Source organism: Diadema antillarum, unplaced genomic scaffold (genome assembly GCF_040938485.1).
Source record: "Diadema antillarum isolate AM-2024a unplaced genomic scaffold, OU_Dant_1.0 scf00000071, whole genome shotgun sequence".
Taxonomy (NCBI): domain Eukaryota; kingdom Metazoa; phylum Echinodermata; class Echinoidea; order Diadematoida; family Diadematidae; genus Diadema; species Diadema antillarum.
The window spans coordinates 11,979,990-12,000,214 of record NW_027270960.1 but is presented as its reverse complement, the minus strand read 5'-3'; the positions used below and the strand labels follow the sequence as shown (position 1 = coordinate 12,000,214).

At 40.7% G+C, this 20,225-nt stretch overlaps 1 protein-coding gene across 1 annotated transcript in view; it reads left to right on the top strand.

Moving 5' to 3' along the window:
• The window catches only part of LOC139717095 (probable E3 ubiquitin-protein ligase HERC1), a 78,479-nt gene that overhangs the window by 12,942 nt on the left and 45,312 nt on the right, over positions 1–20,225 (top strand). Inside the window, 18 exon segments of the mRNA XM_071628601.1 lie at positions 1,370–1,522; positions 2,199–2,337; positions 3,017–3,208; positions 3,733–3,954; positions 5,171–5,344; positions 6,858–6,972; positions 9,104–9,435; positions 10,082–10,360; positions 10,893–10,939; positions 11,613–11,757; positions 12,554–12,705; positions 13,816–14,031; positions 14,428–14,548; positions 15,187–15,439; positions 16,550–16,749; positions 17,516–17,689; positions 18,494–18,597; positions 19,478–19,734. Of these exon segments, the coding sequence (XP_071484702.1) occupies positions 1,370–1,522; positions 2,199–2,337; positions 3,017–3,208; positions 3,733–3,954; positions 5,171–5,344; positions 6,858–6,972; positions 9,104–9,435; positions 10,082–10,360; positions 10,893–10,939; positions 11,613–11,757; positions 12,554–12,705; positions 13,816–14,031; positions 14,428–14,548; positions 15,187–15,439; positions 16,550–16,749; positions 17,516–17,689; positions 18,494–18,597; positions 19,478–19,734 (3,275 nt within the window).

The window sequence follows — 20,225 nt, the reverse complement described above, 5'->3', positions numbered from 1 at the left end:
TACCACCAGGACATTATGTTTTCTTGAGACCCGTTGTTAACAAGTGCTGTATGACCAATTTCTGTTATTGCAGTTATCTATGTTGGATCACACAGTTGGTACACATTAAGTCATACAACACGATATTCTTCCTTAACATATATTTTTAGCTGAATTTTTAACCCTAACTTACCTGGGGGGGGGGCCATAGTGGCCCTCCCCCCTCGACAAATTCCGCGACCATTCCGGCGCACAAAATTTTGTGACCGCGCCGCTCGCTGACTTTTTACTTTCAAGTCTCGCGCAACTTTTGAGACCAAATTTGTCACGCCCGGACATACCGTTCCGAAGCCACGCCCCTTCAAAAAATTTTCATCAACCCCAAAATTGCTCAAAAACGTGATTTTGTGTACAAAGTCAATACAAATTGTGTTTTTCAATTAATTCATATAAAGATTCATATTTTTAATTCTAATTGCTGAAATCAATTTATTTTAGTATAATTATGCTTCAAAAAATTTGCATGACAATTTCTGTTGAAAAAAACAACAAAAACAAAAGTTCGAAAAAACAAAGAAATACATAAAAAATTGATAAAACAATAAAAAAACACAGGAAATTAATTTTGATACTGAATTTTTTTTCACGCATGAATGTTTGGAATGTCACTAGGAATATTTACACCAAAAATCAGCATTCCATAAGCTCATATAAGCCAATTACAGATGAAAATGAGGTTTTTGCATATATTTGCATAATTAATTGATTTAAAATAGAAAATGCAATTTTTTGAAAATGTAATTGAAGAGTCTTGTAGACTACATCCGGCTTCGTATTCATGCAAAATTTTGCGGCTATCGCGCGATCAATGGCCGAGATCTGAAGGGGGGGCCATAATGCCCCCCCCCCAGGAATTCAAGCTCGCTAAATAGCCCAGGTAAGTTAGGGTTAAGCCTGTCACATGTTGTGTTCATAACTGAAATACCATGGTAGTCAGAAAGCCTTTTTACTGTAGCTGATTGTCATTGGTGTAAAGTTTACCAGGATTTGATAATGTTATGAACTTCAATGCCAGAAGTTTGAATACAACATTTTATGCCCCTCGTTTGTTCTTCTATTTTCAGCAAAAGTTTGTCTCATATTCAGTATACAGTGATAATAACCTTGATTTTAAATGTACATTGTACACCCATATTCGTTCCCCAACTGTATTTGTTGTATTGCTGCTACGTTTTGCAGTACATTATAAAGGCAATGTAGAAATATACTTTGTTAACAGCTTATGTTTATGAATATGCATGCCACCAACAATGTATGTGCATGTACAATGATAATACAGGAACCAATGAATCAAATAAGAATAAATATTAAATCAAAAATTGTACAACAGGAGCAAGCGTTTGGTGAGCTGGAGAAAAACAGTGACAAGCGCCAGCCATCCATACCCTGTGAGGATGGGGCACCACCATCTCACCTGAGAGAACTTCTCTCATCTCTCCAGAAACATCTCTTGGCATACTGCCATGTCAGTAACTCTGATGAGGTAAACCAGTTCTATTCATTAATTTATTTATTCATTCATTCATTCATTCATTCATTCATTCATTCATCCATCCATCTTGTAAACTTTTCATGTTTGTTTTTATCCACTTCTGATAAGAAAACAAAATATTAGAGCAATGGTTCGAGGAAATGTATTCAAAGAACATAGCCTGTTCTTCAAAGGCTGATCCTGGAGTTATCATTAACTAATTTTGTAGAGTAAGAATCCACCTATAACACTGTCATATTGGTGTATAAGTTACTGTATACGCCAAATATTTCGCGAGGTTTTTATTTTCACGAATTTTGCAGGGCAGGTGCTATTCGCGAAGTTAAAGACACACGAAAATATTGACTCTGATCCCAATGTGAATGTGACGTACGCGTGTACTCTTCTCCGTTGGACTCCGCGATCGCGAATTTAACCACTCGCAAAATCGTCGGAAATTCCCGATTCGCAAAATATATGGCGTATACAGTATATAAGGCTGCAGGTTGTAAAAGTAAAGTGCAATCATTTGATATAAAAAAAACATAGGCAATATCATTATAGTAGTACAAGGAGGTTGAAAACTGCTTGCACCATGATTGAAGTCATGCTACGTCATTTTACAGTGTACATAAACTTGTATCTCACTTAGACTCTAACCCTCATCTCCTCTTCTTGCCCCGCCCAGATCTCCTCCGGGGTTTGTCTCCTCCACAAACACCTGTGCCTCCTCCTCCCTCATGCTGTGGAGGTTCTCCAGAGGTCTACCACCCTCCTGAAGCAGAGCGGTAGTCATACCTCCCAGGCCATCAGGAGCAAACTTAGAGGTACTCACTCTCTCACCCGTACCCTGATTGCCTTGATTCCAAACCAGTTGTCATTACATTTCCTTGAGAGTCACTGTAGAGTGTGGATAAACACACTGTTGTTGAGACTTTCTGAGAGCATGGCAATGAATTGTGTAGGATATGAATGATATTAAACACAACATGATTACAATAAGAAATTGTGTAATGTCATTGTAATTTTGTAATGTCATGAAACAAATTCAAGAAGTATTGTTTAATGTTACTTCAAGGTCTTGATATCAATTTTGTATTAATTGTAATCATAAAGTAATGGACTGATCAAGGTTTTGGTAAAGATACTCTGTTGTGTATATTCCAAGACATCTGCATTACATACAATATGGTAGATTGAGGTGCCTTTATGTCATGTCATATCATGATGATAAACAATGACATATATCTACATTTTGTTGAAACATGTGGCTGAACCCCCCCCCCCCCCATGTTTTTAGAGGGAGCTTGAATTTAGCCTTCATAAAAAGATTCTCTGTGAGAGAGAAGATAATCATACATTGTACTTCCCCAGTTACTACTAGACAGTATACAGAGTATACTGTGTTCATGTGTCTGTATGCTGTATTGTATATTGTGATTTGTAGATGATTGTTATGAAATGTTTTCATTAATACTGTGTTTTTTCTTTCTGCCTTTTCTGAAGATGTGTTATACAACTCTGCTGCTGGCTCCATGCTGTCCCACATCCTCCACTCCCTCCTCCTCCTACCGGTGTCTGTCACACGCCCCCTTCTCCACCACCTCCTTACCCTTCTACCGGAGCTAGACAGGCTCAACCGTCTCCTTCCGGCTGCAGTCGTTCTGGAGGAGCAGGAGATGGAGTGGCCGATGAGAGGTGAACTCACTTTGCATCAACCACTGATTTTGAATCATTTCCTGTTTTAGCCACCATGTAATAGCAGATTTTGATAAACAAAAACCAACAAATCAAAGTCATTGATGTCATTTAATCTAGACAAAAACTTTTTTTTGTTTTGGCTCAAAATTAGGATACTAAAACCCTAACCTATATCTTGCTGTAGTCTCTCATCTTCTTTCATAAATTATATTGGACTATTTTACATGATGTCTTGTGATAGATTGTTAGTTTTACATTTTCACTTCCTTTCCCAATGGGAGTTAAATTGATTTGTTAAACCTGGTTACCATTGTTGTCAGTTCAGTAATGTCATGAAATTCCTCAGAAATCCATCAAAATACAACACAGTGGTGGAGAAAAGTTCCTTTATGTAACAGTTTCATCTCCCTTGCTACACTTAAAGTGAACATAGCACTAAGCCTTGTGATGTTGAATAGTTAGACAGAAATGAAATAGGGTCCTCCATTACATGTTCTTCCTCCTCCTCCTCCCATTAACAGTGACATCAGACACTCCAGACCCGACAGCCATGCCCCTCCCCCAGCCAGTGCGTGGCTGGGTGTGGCTGGTAGACCTGGAGCGCACCTGTGCCCTGGTCATCGGCTGGTGCCTGGGGGGCATGCTGGCCTGGAAGCCCCTCTCCAAGGAGGAGCGAGAGACCAGTGGCTGGATGGTGTCCAGACTGACCCAAAATGGACGGGAGACACAGGTGCAGCACATTGGTGAGTGTTGGCAGCTTAGGGGTGGGAAGGGGTGGGGTGGTGAGTTGACTCGGTCAGTAGCGCATCTGCCTCCGATCCAAGCGAACCGGGTTTGAACCCGAGTCTGGACTGAGCAATCTTGTGTGTAATCATACTGTCCCCTCTAGCAAGAGGCAAAACACTCTGTCCCTCGAATAGGACATAAAATGGAGGTCCCGTGTATGAGAGAGTCACAACTCATGCACGTAAAAGATCCCGCTTCATCCAGTCATCGCAAAGAGCAGGGTGTTTAACCCGGTGAAGTGGTCCCGCCTCACATCCAACTGGACCCCATGGAAGACCAGCTTAGCATAGCTGAATATGAGCTATCCAGCCATCTTCTCAGATGGAAATACAAACAAACAAACAAACAAACAGAGACAGACAGACTGACAGGCAGACAGGCAGATGGACAGAATTGGAACAGGAAGGGCTACTCTTTGATTTATGCAAGATATTGGGATGATTAAAAGTTAAGGGCAATGTTAATGTGGCTCACCATTGCATGTAATACTAGTAAAATTGGCAATGTTCCAATTATGCCTACCTGGTAGAACTCAGAAGTTTATTCAGTGTGATGAATTACAAGTAATGATTTCATATAAACTGATGGAAATTTATGTGTTCTTAGAAATCATTGAAGATTTACACAATGTGGAATCACTGAAGATTTACACTGCATGTATGTGCATATAACCTTTGTTATGAACATGCATGCATGTAAATTCATGTAGTCATGAATTTGATCCAGGAAACCCACATAGATGGAAAGTTTCTGAAAAAAAGGAGACATCACACACGTTGCTTTCCAAAAATTAAGTTATTCTTTTGATTCCTCCTGAACGTTCAGCGGTGATTCAGAATTGTGCGGGTTTACAGAAATGATGCATGGTCTGTTGGTTTCCACCATTTCTTCCTGAGGTAACAACACTTTTTCTGTGTCACTGTGTTAATGAGGTGATTGGTTTTACACTAACAAGCTTTATGTGACACCAAGAAAGAGTGTATAAAGGAGTGTTGACCAGGTGGTTTTATGCTAAAAAGCTTTATGTGACACCAAGAATGAGTGTATAAAGGAGTGTTGACCAGGTGGTTTTACGCTAACAAGCTTTATGTGACACCAAGAAAGAGTGTATAAAGAGTGTAGACCAGGTTTGGTGTCAATCTTCTTAATTTCTTTTATCTCCATGTACCCCAGACAAACTAGTCAGCAGGATGTCAGAGGCAGCGCTGTCCGGCGACGATGACTTCGATATCTCGGAGCACAACATCCCCAAGGCCTGCCTCTCCCTGCTGGACCTCACACTGGGCAAGAGCCGGGAGCCCGGTCAGTCCATTTGGACCACCATGCAGGACTACACCCTCAGTAAAGGTGCAGTGGACTATGGGATTCCTTTCTCCTCCTACTCCTCCCTCATTGTTCCCTCTCCCTATGGTGTTGTTTCAGACCCTCCTTTTAGTCTTCTTAGTAGCCATTTTATCTTCAATTATAAATAGAATAATTGAATCAACTCCTCATGAATCATAATTTCTGATTGTTTCTACTAATCAGTCATTGATATTGCTTCAAGATTGATTGTGAACTTGAACATTTTTTTTTTTTTTGTTCTTGTATTGTAATTTTGCCTTCTTGGATTGATTTCAGTGGTATGCTGTCTCAGTATAACACAGCAATGATCAGTGTCGTAACTTTCTACTCTGATTTTATGGATAAACAGATGTATGCCCTTTTTATGCCTCCGCCAACGAAGTGGCCAGAGGCATTATGTTTTCGGGTCGTCCGTCCGTCCGTACACTGTACGTACAGTACGTACGTACGTCCGTCCCGTTTTGTTTTTGTCGATATCTCAAGAACCTTGTGGTGGTTTTACATCAAACTTGGTATGAGGGTATATCCTGGGGGGATAATACTTTGTTTGGATTTTAGGGTCACGGGGTCAAAGGTCAAAGGTCACAGGTTATTTTGTGGAAAAAAAAGGTTGGAAATTCATGTTTTTCTCCATATCTCGCAAATGGTTCAAGGTATCTTCATGGAACTTAGTATATATGCTTGTTCCAATGGGCAGTGATTATCTAGGGAAGTTGGGGGTCATGGTTCAAAGGTCAGGGGTCAAAGGTCAAGGTCAACTCCTCAAAATATCACTACTTTCCTTATATTTATGCAATGCCTGCAGGTGTTTTGTTGGTTTTTTTTTAAACTTGATGTATACATGTATTACCCAATATATATTCTGTGGGAAGTTTCTTGCCAAAAGGTCAAAGGTCAAAAGGTCAAAGGTCAAGTGAAAGTGCTGAATTGCACTTTTTCCTCCATATCTCAAAAGTAACTCAAGGTATCATCATGAAACTTACATATTTATGCATGTTCAACCTAACAGTGATTCTCTTTGGAACTGTGAGGTCAAAGGTCAAAGGCCAGGTTTAGATAATGCTATTTTCCCATTTGATACTGAAATTATACTTTTTCTCAATACCTTGAAAATTACTAAATGCATAAACTTATAAAAGGGTCAAAAGTCAAGTAAAAATCATCAGTTCCCCAAATACCTGCACTCTGACATTTTAATCATTCATCCAATTGAACCTAGTTCTAGGAAAGTGAACATTCAGCACACTTGTGTCAAACCTGTCATTTTAATATTTTGCCAATTGTGTGAAACTGTCATCACACATTGTCAAGACATTGTACTATAGACCTATTAGGAGAACCATGCATTATGGCGGAGGCATATCAGTCGCCGTAGCGATATATCTAGTTTCTCTTTTCTCTGAGCTCTGAGTGTATCCTTTAAGATACAAATCAGTAAGTAGATATCATCTCATGCTTATTAAGATCTTTTAGGAGGTGTGACATGAATACTGCATATTTTGTTTCCCCTCTTAAGGTTGGGAAACAAGCGATGAGGAGCAGGATGACCTCTTGGACCGAGCAACTCGCTGTCTCCTGGCTTGCCTTCTCAAGCACACCGGTCTGATGGCTGTCGCCACACAGAAATCAAGGTAACCTCAAGATTTCAGATCACTTGAACTTGAGATGAATGGGCTCCTATCAACTGCTATAAACTCTTATCCAGGGCTGCACACTAACCCATTTCTTCTACTGGTCCGACCTGTCTGTGGGACCAGTAGGTGCCCAGTTTTTCCATTTTTAGCTCACCTGAGCCAAAAGGCTCAAGTGAGCTATTGCGATCGCCCTTCGTCCGGCGTCCGTCGTGCGTCGTGCGTCGTGCGTCGTCCGTCGTCCGTCGTCCGATGTGCGTAAACTTTTTACATTTTCATCTTCTTCTTGAAAACCCCGAGACCGATTTTCATCAAACTTGGCAGGTAGCATCCCTAGGGGGTTAGGAACTCAATTTGTTAAAATGGGCACCATGCCCCACCCAGGGGGCCCCCAGGGGGCCCAAACCCCCCAAAAATTAAGGAATCTGTAAAAATCTTCTTCTCTAGAACCAGAAGTGATAGAGCTAAGTTAGTACTATGAGTTAGTACATTGATGACTGTAGTTTCAAGTTTGTTCATGGCAGAATCAAGGGTGCCCCCCTTGGGACCCAGGGGAGGGGGGTGGGGAGGGGTTCTAATGGGGCCTAAATTGTACATTTTCATCTTCTTCTTGAAAACCCCATGACCCATTTTCACCAAACTTGGCAGGTAGCATCCCTAGGGGGTTAGGAACTCAGTTTGGGAAAATGGGCACCATGCCCCACCCAGGGGGGCCCCAAGGGGCCCAAATGCCCCAAAATTAAGGAATCTGTAAAAATCTTCTTCTCTAGAACCAGAAGTTATAGAGCTAAGTTAATACTATGAGTTTGTACATTGATGACTGCACTTTCAAGTTTGTTCATGGCAGAATCAGGGGTGCCCCCCTTGGGACCCAGGGGAGGGGGGTGAGGCGGGGTCCTAATGGGACCTGAATTGTACATTTTTATCTTCTTCTTGAGAACCCCATGATCCGTTTTCACCAAACTTGGCAGGTAGCATCCCTAGGGGGATAGGATCTCAATTTGTTAAAATGGGCACCATGCCCCACCCAGGGGGCCCCCAGGGGGGCCCAAACCCCCAAAATGAAGGAATCTTTAAAAATCTTCTCTAGAATCAGAAGTTATAGAGCTAAGATAATACTATGAGTGAGTACATTAATGACTGTAGTTTCAAGTTTGTTCATAGGAGATCCAGGGGTGCCCCTCTTGGGGGCAGGAGGGGGGGGGGGGGGGATTGGTTGGGAAGGTCCAAATGGGGTGCCTGAATTGTACATTTTCATCTTCTTCCTGAAAACCTCATGATGTATTTTCGTCAAACTTGGCAGGTAGCATCCCTAGGGGGTATGGGATTTCAATTTATAAAAATGGGCACCATGCCCCACCCAGAGGGCCCCAGGGGGCCCCAATCCCCCCAAATTAAGGAATCTTAAAAAATTTGGGCCCTTATGGTACATTTTCATCTTCTACTTGAGAATGCCTGGTCAAATTTTGGTAGAGCTGTGAATAATTGAGATTAGTGACTGCGTGAAAGGTGAACTTGCGATACTCAGGTGAGCGCTAGACCCGCGGGTCTCTTGTTTACTGGTAAATTCGTGAAAAGCTACTGGTCCGACAGTGATTTTTACTGGTTAGGGACCGTCGGACCAGTGCCAGTGCGCAGCGTTGTCTTATCACCCCTTTGCGTAAATTTTCATCCCCTGTCAAACTTCATCATATTTCTTGCAAAGGCCATTTTGATTGAATAATTCATCTGTTCAAATGACTGTCATTGATTAGTTATACTTTGTTTTGCCAGCTTTATTTCTTTGATTTTAATCTCTAAAGTAAAATATTGTGTTTAAGATTTTATTTAGTGTGATGAAGTAAACCTCTTATCACATTAATCTTGACCAGAAATTCATCTCAGTGCTCATGTCAAGATACAGTGCTTCCAAGACACATAGAGGAAGCTTTAGAATCCACATATTCTTGCCTGCTGCATATCTGAAATTTCAAAGATCATTTACGATTAGCTATTTCGTAGGTAATACCTCAATTGTCAAAACATATATCCTCTAGCTTATGATACTTGAAATCTAATCAGGATGCATCAAAGTCGTAGTGTGAACTCATTGGGAGAGATTTTTTACCAAACAATGCATTTTTATCACCAGGACTGGAGTGGAAGACTGCAAGCCGCTGATAGAAGTTTACCGCACCGTGTACCGGGTCAGACACAAGCTGCTTTCCACCAAGCTCATGCAACACCAGGAGACGGAGGAGGAGAGCCAGGGACCAGGGGCGGGGGCCGTTGCTATGGGAGACTCCTCCATTTGTGTGTCTGACTCAGAGAGCGGAGAGAGAAACAGGTACCCTCCTGGGGCTGGGGCTGCCACGCCTTCCTCATCGTCATCAGCTTCGTCGTCGATGTCGGCTGCTGCTGGTGCTACTGCCTCTGTCATTGCTTACAGTCCGAGATCAAAGAAATTTTACCGCAAACCAGTTGGTATGGGGATATCAGTGATTTTTGCATCTTGAAATTTTCTGTGTGTTTACCCGTAGATGCTTTCAGCCGAAGTCTTTTATGCGCCCTGCTATATCTTAGCTAGGTGGTTGATATTCATGATGTGATAGTTGTGTTTTTCTGAGTGACAATATTTTGATCATTGATCTGATATGGAAGTTTCAGTATTTCTCTCTAACAAAATGCCATTATGACCACAGTGCTTAGATGATCCTTGAAGTAACTGATATTTTCAAAAATTGGCCAAAGCATGCAATGATTCACACTTAACATACATGTAGGTCCATATTCATACCGAATGTTTGTCATTGTAACTGTTACATGCTATGGGTTGAAAGATTAGTTGTTGTTTTTTTGTCCGTAAACACAGAGAACATGTGAAGCTATTGACTTTATAAAAAAGACTTGAAAGTCATTTTTATGTTTATTTGATGTGAAGAGTAACTAATAGGAAAAGAATAAGGCATTGTTAGTGAAAAATAAGTAAGAAGTGAATTTCACTTCAGTCCCCATTGCATCTTCAAGTCGAATGTGTGATGATAAACATTGTAGGGTGTTTGTAGGAGCAATGGCTGTGCTCTAGGGTAGATATCTCTATCACAATTTCTCCTTTCTTCCCCTGGGGCAGATCAAGTAGGATCCAGCTCCACCCAGCTGCTGGGCTCCAGTCTCTCCGACTTGGAGATTGAAGGCGAAGGCGATGCCCAGAAGCCGGACCCAGGCAACACGGACGACGAGGATGACACTGTGAGAGAGGACTCCGAGCGAGGAGCTGGCTCCTTGAAGAGCGCCCCCAAACAGACCTTCTTCAGCTTCAGCGAGGCGTGCAAGTCACTCATCGAACGCTGCATGTTCCTGGTGCTAGGCGTGGCTCCGGCACTACGCGAGAATGGATGCAATGATACAGGTAATCATTTTGATTTCACAAAAATATCTTATTCAGAGTACACGATTAGCTCCAATTGAAAATTTCTGTATGCAGTTGTATGCATTATCACAGTCAATTTTTGCCTTTAAAGGTTCTCCATAACCATTTTTTCCTTCTCTCTCTCTCTCTCTTATATTTTTGTCCCCGCCGAACGAGTTCGAGCAGGGGACTATGAAACGGGCTCCGTACGTGTGTGTGTCCGTGTGTCCGTCCGTCCGTCTGTCCGTCCGTCCGTGTGTCCTTGATTTTTTACCTATATTGCACATTTTGTTACAAAATGCTACTCTCTCTCTCTCTTATATTTTTGTCCCCGCCGAACGAGTTCGAGCAGGGGACTATGAAACGGGCTCCGTACGTGTGTGTGTCCGTGTGTCCGTCCGTCCGTCTGTCCGTCCGTCCGTGTGTCCTTGATTTTTTACCTATATTGCACATTTTGTTACAAAATGCTACTTCCGGCGGGGACATATGTTACGCACCGCGTAATTTCTACTTTTCCTTGTCTTCTTCTCAGGAGATGATACATTACAGAAGAAGAAAGGAGAGAGCCAACCAAACAAGGTAGTGAAATTCCAGCTTAATTGGCTTCTTGTAGGCCAAAATATATCCATACAAGTTTAGTTGTTTCTAGGTCTTGTTGTAACAAGAAGGTTATTAAACCTGATTCCTTTATACATTTTCAGGAAGTTCAAATGGTACTCCTCTGCCAAACATTATGTTGAAACTTTGCATACTACTGCACACCTAGGACTCATATCAGTTCGTACTTTTTAGATTCACATTGATAGTCCGCTATCATAAATACACTTTACCAGCTTATGATGAATGCTTAACAAATGCATAAATAGCCCAAGGTAGATTTATTTTGAAAGAGAAGTGTGAGGTGTGTGAACACATTTCAAGTACAAATAGTCTAGAATAGTGCATGAAAAAATATGCACCATTCATAGTAGTTGATAATGGGTATTTGTAGCATTGATTCACTGTGGGGGGGGGGGGGGGGAAGAAGGTTATGCAATATCACAAGAGCAGTGAATGTCACATGTTGTGAATTCATCCAGTCAGACATCACATTGCAAATACAGTGCTTACTATGTACAACTCGCAGGCACTTCACTTCATACACCATACATATGTTTCAGAAGGCCGAAATACCCATGTTCTTGTTGAAAGCTGTTTGTTGGTGGTCAAGCATTAACTCTTCACCCATGATACTTTTGTTTATACCCATCAGAATGAGAGGGACGATAAAGTGACCAAGTCCACCGATGGTCAGGATTCCAGCCAGAGGTCAATGGACAGGAGAAGGTCATCTTGGAGTGATGCTCTGTCTAGGAAGGGGTCATCAAACTCTCAGAATAGGAGCAAAGATTACATCTGTAAGTTTATAGCTGACTGGACTGGTTTGTTTTTTCTTGTGTGTGTCAAAGTGGGAGAGAGGTATATGTGGTGACTGAGTATTTGGGATGCCATCATAAATAAATGTAACTCTCAGAATAGGAACAAAGATTACATCTGTAAGTTTATGACTGACTGGACTGTTTTTTGTTTTTGTTTTTCTTGTGTGTGTCAAAGTGGGAGAGAGGTATATGTGGTGACTGAGTGTTTGAGATGCTATCAGAAATCCTATGTTCTGTTATCCTTGTTAATTTAACAAAATATACTTGTTTGCAGGCAAGTCATTGTAATAATTCAAAGTGATGGCAGATTAGTGTTATGTTCTAGCACAAAAAAATAGAAATTGTGATAGTGTAAGGTATGTTTGCCTTCAAAAGGTTTTATGATTCTCTCGATAGCATGGTTGTGTTTCCTTACACTATTGCAATTTCTTTAGTTAACAGGCAAAACTTTTATAGTTAATGCTGATTTAAGCTTGTTTTTATCATGCAGGTTAGCTAAAGACAAAATAGTGAGATATCTCAAGTTTGCCTCCAAAGAAAATTGAGATTTTGAAGGTCTTTGACATCCTCTCTGACTCTTAACGAGTGAAAATTGTAAGGTTTTAATAGTAGTGTAATTAATTAGAAGTTTTGAAGTAGTGCAATTAATTAATTAGTCATTTTAAAATAGTGTAATTACTAGTTTGTTTGGACACTTATATAGTAGGAAAGACCCAAGTATTTTTCATGGATTACTTCATGAAAAGCTGATGCATTTTAATATCTCTCACTGCAGCCTGTGTAAGGAGTCTATGCACGGAGACAGTCAACTTTGTCTGCCAAGAATTCTCCCCAGCCCAGACCAGCCGTAATGAGGAAGAGCTCCTTTATTGCACAGACCCAGCCACTATGGCCATGGCACTACAGCAGCAGCAGAACAGAGCAGAGGTGAGACCAGGGCCAGACTCCTTAAAGTTTTGGTTGAGACCTAACTTCAGCTTTCTAACATTTTTGGGTGAGATAATGAGAAACCTCTTGTGAAATATGAAAGAGCAATAGCCAGGTAATTCCAAGAGGAATTCAACGTTTCTTTGATGAAAATTGGTTTTGAAATGGCCGAGATACGCAAAACAGAGCAATTCCTGATAAGAGATGGGACCCAACTTTTATTCTGATTGCTTTATTTTACTTGTTTTTGGATGTCTCAGCCATTCCAAAACCGATTTTCATCAAATAAACTTTGAATTTGTCTTTGAATGGTATGCTGTGTACTATTTCATAAGTGGTTTCCTGGTATCTCATAAAAAGTTAAAAGCCTAATCCTCCCCTCCACTAATACTGTACCATCCCTTTAAAGTAGCTGCATCCTTATTATGTAAGAAGTTGTGATGTAACCACAAATTATCTGTTGAAATCGAGAGTTAGAGGGCTGCTGCGGAAATCAATGTGCAATAATTTGCATGTCACTCAATTTGATTTTGAAGGACTCAGATTCTGTATTGTCCTGTATAAATGCATAATTTCCATATACTCTTCAGTTGTCTTTGATAATTTTCAATTTCAATTTATATATGCAATTTTTCATTTGAGAATACTATGTACAACTATGTACAGATGAAAGTACAACAGTGATATAGAGATTTTGATAAAATTGGGGTTTTCACTGAAAATCAGATTTCACAAATAATTGCAATCAATCATTTAGATTCAAAACGCATTCAATTGTGGCAGTTTCTCTTTTAAATTGTGTATGTCATGTTCCATGTTGCAATGCTGTCTCTATAACATAGGTCATAATGCTTGATGAGATGACAGCCCTTTCTTGCTGAAGACATTAGATTGAAGGTATTGCAAGAGGTTACAGGATGATGACACTGAGTACAAGTATACTCTCTGTGTAAGCACCAAGTGAGGAAGTCTCTTTCTGTATAGAATGCATGTCATATGGTGAAGACCAAAGACTCCAAGAGTGGTATGTAGAAAAATCAGTTCTTGTTTGTCTGTCTCTGACATCCAGTGTTGTTTTTGTCTACCACCATACAATCTTGTGTCCAACAGACCAGACTGGACTCCCTGAACCAGATCCTGGCCCTCCTTCATGGTAACCAAGACGACAAGACCAAGGACAGGACCAACATGCCGGAGAGTCTCTTCAGTTCGTTCACCCTCCTCACCTCCGCCCACTTCCAGTTCATGCTGGGTGCCTTTGGTCTCGACACACTCGACTCCTGTAATGGGGACGCAGCACACTTGATGCAGCTCTATCACTATAGTGTAAGGAGACTGTTTTTACTCCTTCTGTTGTGGCCCAGAAACCGAGAGACATTTTGCTGTTGCATGACATCCATTGCTCATTCTCTGTTTTGTCATGTCTGACCTATATAAACTTTTGAAGTATTTCTCCCTTGTCAATTGCAAACCAGTTTTAATCTCTTTTTGTTATAAAGCTAGATAAAGTCAACATAAGCGACAATCTGTGAATGAATTTAGGTGAATTTAATCAAACTGCCTTTATCTGCACTAAACAATCTCAACTGATGTAAAGCAAACTCCAGACCTGAACAAACCTATCTAGTAAAGCTCAAGATGAACGTTCATGCTTACTGCATTTTTTGTGTATTCGGTTTGTCAGTGCAAATCTGAGGAAATAGGCTTTTTCTTCACCCATAGGATGGGATCCGATCAGCCGTGAGACAAACACAGGAACAGATTAAGACTGTGGCCCATTGTATATGTAACCACCTGGTGACTGTGCTGGCTGAGAGAGCATCAGAAATGTCTATCAAGAAGAGTGAGTCTTCCTTTCTTTCTTTTTTCCTTTTTGCCGTTCTTCCTCTGCTCTCTTCATCATACAAGTAGAATTGGATTATTATGATCTTTTGATAATGCAATAAGCACCTATGATGTAATGAGAGGCAAAATGCATAGAATAAAAGCAGTTCAACTCATGATCATCTGGAGTTTATCAAATATAGTATAATAAAGTGTAACATAGTAAGAGTATAGTGTAGTGTCATATAATTTAGTATAGTAGAGTACAGTACAGTACAGTACAGTAGAGTAGAGCAGAGTAAAGTAAAGTAGAATATGGTATAGTACAGCTTTGTTTAGTGTAGTACATAGTAAAGTATACATGATCACACTATACTACAATGCAGTCCAGTTGAGTTTATATCCACTCTCATCATTCTTGTATGAAACAAGAAAATCAGCAGTTTAGTTTCCTTGTTGGAATTTCTTTACTTCATTCAACTCTGGAGTTATGTATCACTGTGTTTTTTAGTATTTGTCACTAACAAAGTTGAATTTCTGCTGTTGAATAACATGAAATCATTACAGTTATCTCTTCAATTGTGATTGAGTTGCCTAAGGTCATGTCAGAGGTCAGTAAGTGATTGTTATGTCCCGCCCTCCCTACCCATGTTCTAGGTGCCAAGCACAGATTGACCCTTGCTACTGTCTTTGCACTGAGTGTCAAATACCAGCCGGCTGACCTTGACCTGGCCATCTCCAGTGGTATCTTGCCCCTCCTGGCTGAGCTATGTGGGGGGCACACTGCCCTGACCCGCCCCCTGCACCCCTCCCTACTGGCTCTACAGGTGCCTGGGGGTGCCCCGCCCACACTGAGGGTGCTGCAGGTAGCCAGTATGCGTCTTCTGCAGGTGCTAGCCATTACAACAGGGTTAGTAGATCACATGATAATGCTGAAGTCCCATACTCGTAACAGGCTGAACAGGAGTACACTGTAATTACTCAGTTTCATAGATTTTATTTAGTGGATTTTTTTAGTCTGATGCTATTCACGAATTCAAGAGCACGCAAATATAAGAATTCTCATCCGGACATGAATATGACATGTACGCATATAATCTTTTGTAGTGCGTGAACTGGTTGAGCGATAATACAGTTTGCAAATAATATGCCTAAGTCTTGATCACCACAATTGCACAAAAACTTAGATTTGCTAATTATATGGCATGTACAGGATACTGTTGCTAGAAATCCAGGTTGTTTTTGTGTATTGTAGTCAAATGAATGACTCTGTGCTTTCTCAACCTTTACCCTATTTAAGATGCATGTACATGTATGTTATGTTTATTAGTCTGGGAAACATCAGCTACATTGTATTGTAGTAGATGAATGACACAGTGAGTGTGTCATACTTGCTGAGGAAACTTGTTGAAGTCTATGATGGAAAGCATTCAATATGTAAACTCATCCCAATTTCCAGGCCTGTGGTCAGTAATCTGTAAGACTAAGCTCATTCTTACTAGAAATATGTTTAATCTGTTTCATTATCAATTTATTGATGATCACCGTTGTATGATGGAGATATATTGAAACCAATGCATCATCTGAAATTCTAGAATTACTGGCATGTCACACTGCATCATTAAAGGGATAGTACAGTTTTGGTTGAGATGAGATTTAGGCTTTCAAATTTTTGCAAGATACCAAGAAAACACTTATGATATAGCACAGAGCATACCATTTTAAGAGGAATTCAAAGTTTATTTGATGAAAATCGGGTTTGGAATAACTGAAACATCCAAAAACAAAGTAAAACAAAGCGGTCGTTACAAAGTGTGGGTCCCACACTTTATTAGAATCGTTCTTTTTTGGATATCTCAGCCATTTCAAAACCAATTTTTATCAAATAAACGTTGAATTCCTCATAAAATTGCATGCTCTTTCATATTTCATATGAGATTTCTCATTATCTCACCTAAAAATGTTAGAAACCTGAAATAAGGTCTCAACCAGAACTGTACGATCCCTTTAACCTGTGCAGGACGTATGCTCACCAGCTGGACGACAGGATTGTCCAGTCTGTGGTGGACCTCCTCTGGGACCAACTGGACAGTCTAATGTCCATGGCCATCACTGACCCCAAGGTGACCCACAGTCTGAAGACCAAGACTGGTTCCATGTCTGAAACAGACAGCGAGCAGTCTAAGACTGACTTCAAGACTTCCAAGTTTGCCCCAAAAGGTAAAAGCATCCTGGATTCACATTTAACATAATGCTAGTTGACAAAGTAGTCGACAAATTACATGTCTCTTTCGAGCAAATAATGTGTATACAGTCAAACCTGTCTATAGCACCCACCCAAGGGAGAAAAAAGGCCTTAATAGATAGGTTTGACTGCCTACACATTTCTTCAACATTTTGTGTGGATCACAGACTTGTACATGGATAATTGTTGTATACATAACTATTTAAATGTACATTTATGTGTATAAATATTCATGTGTACTTACATGAATGTGTTGATAACAATGTGTTTGACATGCTTTGAGCAATACTATTTTTGATGACATTTATTCACCCAGCACACATACAGCAAGCAAGCTTTTCACAAGTGCGTTACTATGTTGAATGATAGCTGATTGCAAGGGTGGCAACCATGGAACTGTTTGCCACGTAAGACCGGCATAGCTGCAAAGCAGAAAAACATGCTGAATCATCAGCTTGGCTATGGCTCCATGTGGATTTGTGACCGCTATACAGAGGTCAAAATCTACCACAGGATATAAAATTGATGGCCGTTGGCCGTGTTAAGACAAGTGGCCAGCATGCACAGATTCTTTAACATGGCTTTACGTGGGGGGGGGGGGGATTTAAGTGGCCACCATACTGCTGGTTGCTGCTATAAACAGATGATCACTGAGGCAGGTTTAACTGTACTATCCAGTGTTCACTGATTCTTTTTGGTTCCTCAGTCTATCTCTAATCATCTTCTTTTTGTCTCTCTCAGACAAAGGGCACAAACCCGTAGGCAAGCGCACACGGCAGGCTGCCCAGAATGCACTTGGCGACTTCTTGGTGTTTCTGCGCCGGGTGTCCAGCTGTGAAGTCGTCCAGTCCAAGATGGCCGAGAGCCACTGGACAGACATCCTGCTAGCCGTCATTGGCTATCATTCTCAGTCAGGTGAGATAGGGAAGAAATGCTGAGGAAGGTGAATTACTGTACTACCCAGAGTTACTGCATGCATTCTATTTATGACGGCGCATCACAACACCATCAAAAAGTCACACACCCCGATTTCTTGTGAGAACTAAAAGTTTGGAGTCAAAGAACCAATGGCATTTTCTTTTCAGTTGTTTTGGAACAATTCTTTTTTTTTCTGTGGAATAGCATTATTAGGGTTTATCACAGTGGCACCCATTTATTTTTCAAAAAGCATTAAACACATTCTTCACTTTCAACTGATAATTTTTGAAAGGGTGATGCTACTGCTTTGAAAGTTAGTTTTAGTCACGAATACACTATTACTTGTAGAATGAGTTAATGGAGTTTTCAAAATTTCAGATTTATTTGATATTCCCTTCACTGTGGTTGCACGAGAGTTTTACATCCTGTTTTTTTTTTTTAATCCCATTATCTGCACTAAGGCACAGCTTCGCAAGATTAAGCCCTAGAATAGACCCTAAACTTCAAAGCCTCTTTTCTAGGTACACATTTTTTTCAGAGTGTGTACTGTCTTTCCGTTATTCAGATAGGTTAGGAAAGTCCATTTGTATTGAGTTATACATCATTTTAAAGCTTAGAGTCAGCTCTTTCAGAATCTGTCCTTAACCTGAAATCCATGTCTGGCAACTTTTTGTTGGTTTTGTGATGCGGGGTCACATTTGGTAATGTTGCTTGTTGGCTTGTGATGACTGCTAAAACTTTTGTTTTCAAAGGCACCATGTTTTGTGTGAATGATAACGTTGACTTTCTTCCACCCGACAGGACTGCCTCGCATCAACAACCTCAGGACACGCCTCCTTGCTCTTCATCTGCTTGAGACGGTTCTACCTGCCCTGAAGACCTTGAACACAACCCAGCAGACTCAGGCAAGCCATGCTCTCTTTCTTCCCCTTTATTTCCTTTCCTCATCATCCTCCATATGCTGTTCTGTTTGCCATCCTCTTCAACCCCTCCCCAGCCCCTCCTTAGCCCCGCCCCAGCCCCACCCCAGCCCTGCCCCAGCCCCGCCCCCTTCTGGTATGCTCCAAATTCCTCTCCCTCATCTCTCCTTAGGTTTGATTTGAGATTAAAATCCTTGAGAAGCCATCAAATGCATTGATTTGTTGAAAATGTTTGTTGGTATCTCTTGTGGAATTACTTTTTTTGGAATGTCAGGGCGATAAGGATAGAGTTCAAATTTATGAAATTCTTCCGTTGAGAAGTTTGATGTCGATGTATGGCAATTTGTCAATCAGTTGCATAAGATAGAGTTATTTTCATTTAGTGGTCATTTGACAGCTAGCAGCTTGTGATTTGGTGTTCTGTCTCTGATGATGGGAGAGATAAAGAGAGAGTAGGGTGACCTAAAGTTTTATGAGACCGTTTCACTGATTGTCAGAATAGAGATAATGAAGCATACAGCATTATGCCTCATCATGTTATGATATCCAACGCATTGATCAGACATACTGTAAAATGAGGAATGTTCACATACATTTTAAATTCACCAATTTCGCAAGAGCCAAGATTCGCGAAATTAAAATGCACATGAAAGTTCTTGTCTACACTATATACATTGATTGTTAGTGGCAACTCGCTAAAATTTCATGCCGCGAAAAAGGCCGTTGGCTGCAATTCGCGAAAATTTCATGCCGCGAAAATATCGTGTTTTACAGTAATCACTTACTCTGAATGTCTCTTAGCTTCTGTTCCACATCAATCATGACCCTTCACCTCTGACCCCAGTCTTTATTTTCAAACGTCCAGGTCATTCAGCAGCTTCTGTCCAACATATCGGATAGCATGTGGCGTGCCCCTCTGGCCACTGCCCAGCACAAAGCCAGCCAGCTGCCAGCCTCCACTGACCGTAGTGGCTTGACCAGCACTGGACTGGACTCACAGCATTCAGTGTCAGGCCAGGGAGGTCAGTCTCTGACCACTCAGACCAGTGACACAGACCCCATGGGGAGCAGCATCAACAGTGGTAAATTCTCATTTAGTCGTGTAGCTTTACACGAAGCACCACTGATCAATATTAAGTAATATAAAGCATATCTGTTTGGACGTACACAAGATAGATAATCTATTTAGTGGCGAATGTGCATTCTAATAGAAACTAATTGATTTTGCATATTTTTACTCATTCATTATCATACAAACTAGCAGGGATATAAATAAAACAATACATGAAGAATTCCTGAAACCTGTATTTACAGTGTATGTATTAGATTCTGCTCTTTCCCTGTTAATGAGAGTGGCCATTGCATAAGTATGTTGCATTGCAGCAGCTAAATCCTATTGTCTATGGCTAAGTCATTAGCATAATTACCATAACAAATTATAGCTGAATTCATGTACACGTTATGTGTTAATGTTATGGGAGTCCTGTGGAATCTTAATGGTACATCTTCCATGTGATCACATTTGGTATTGTTTGGACCGAGCATTTTTTGTGTTTACCTTTCCACAACAAAGATTATTTTCAACCCATTTAGTCATACATCTACTTCTCCTT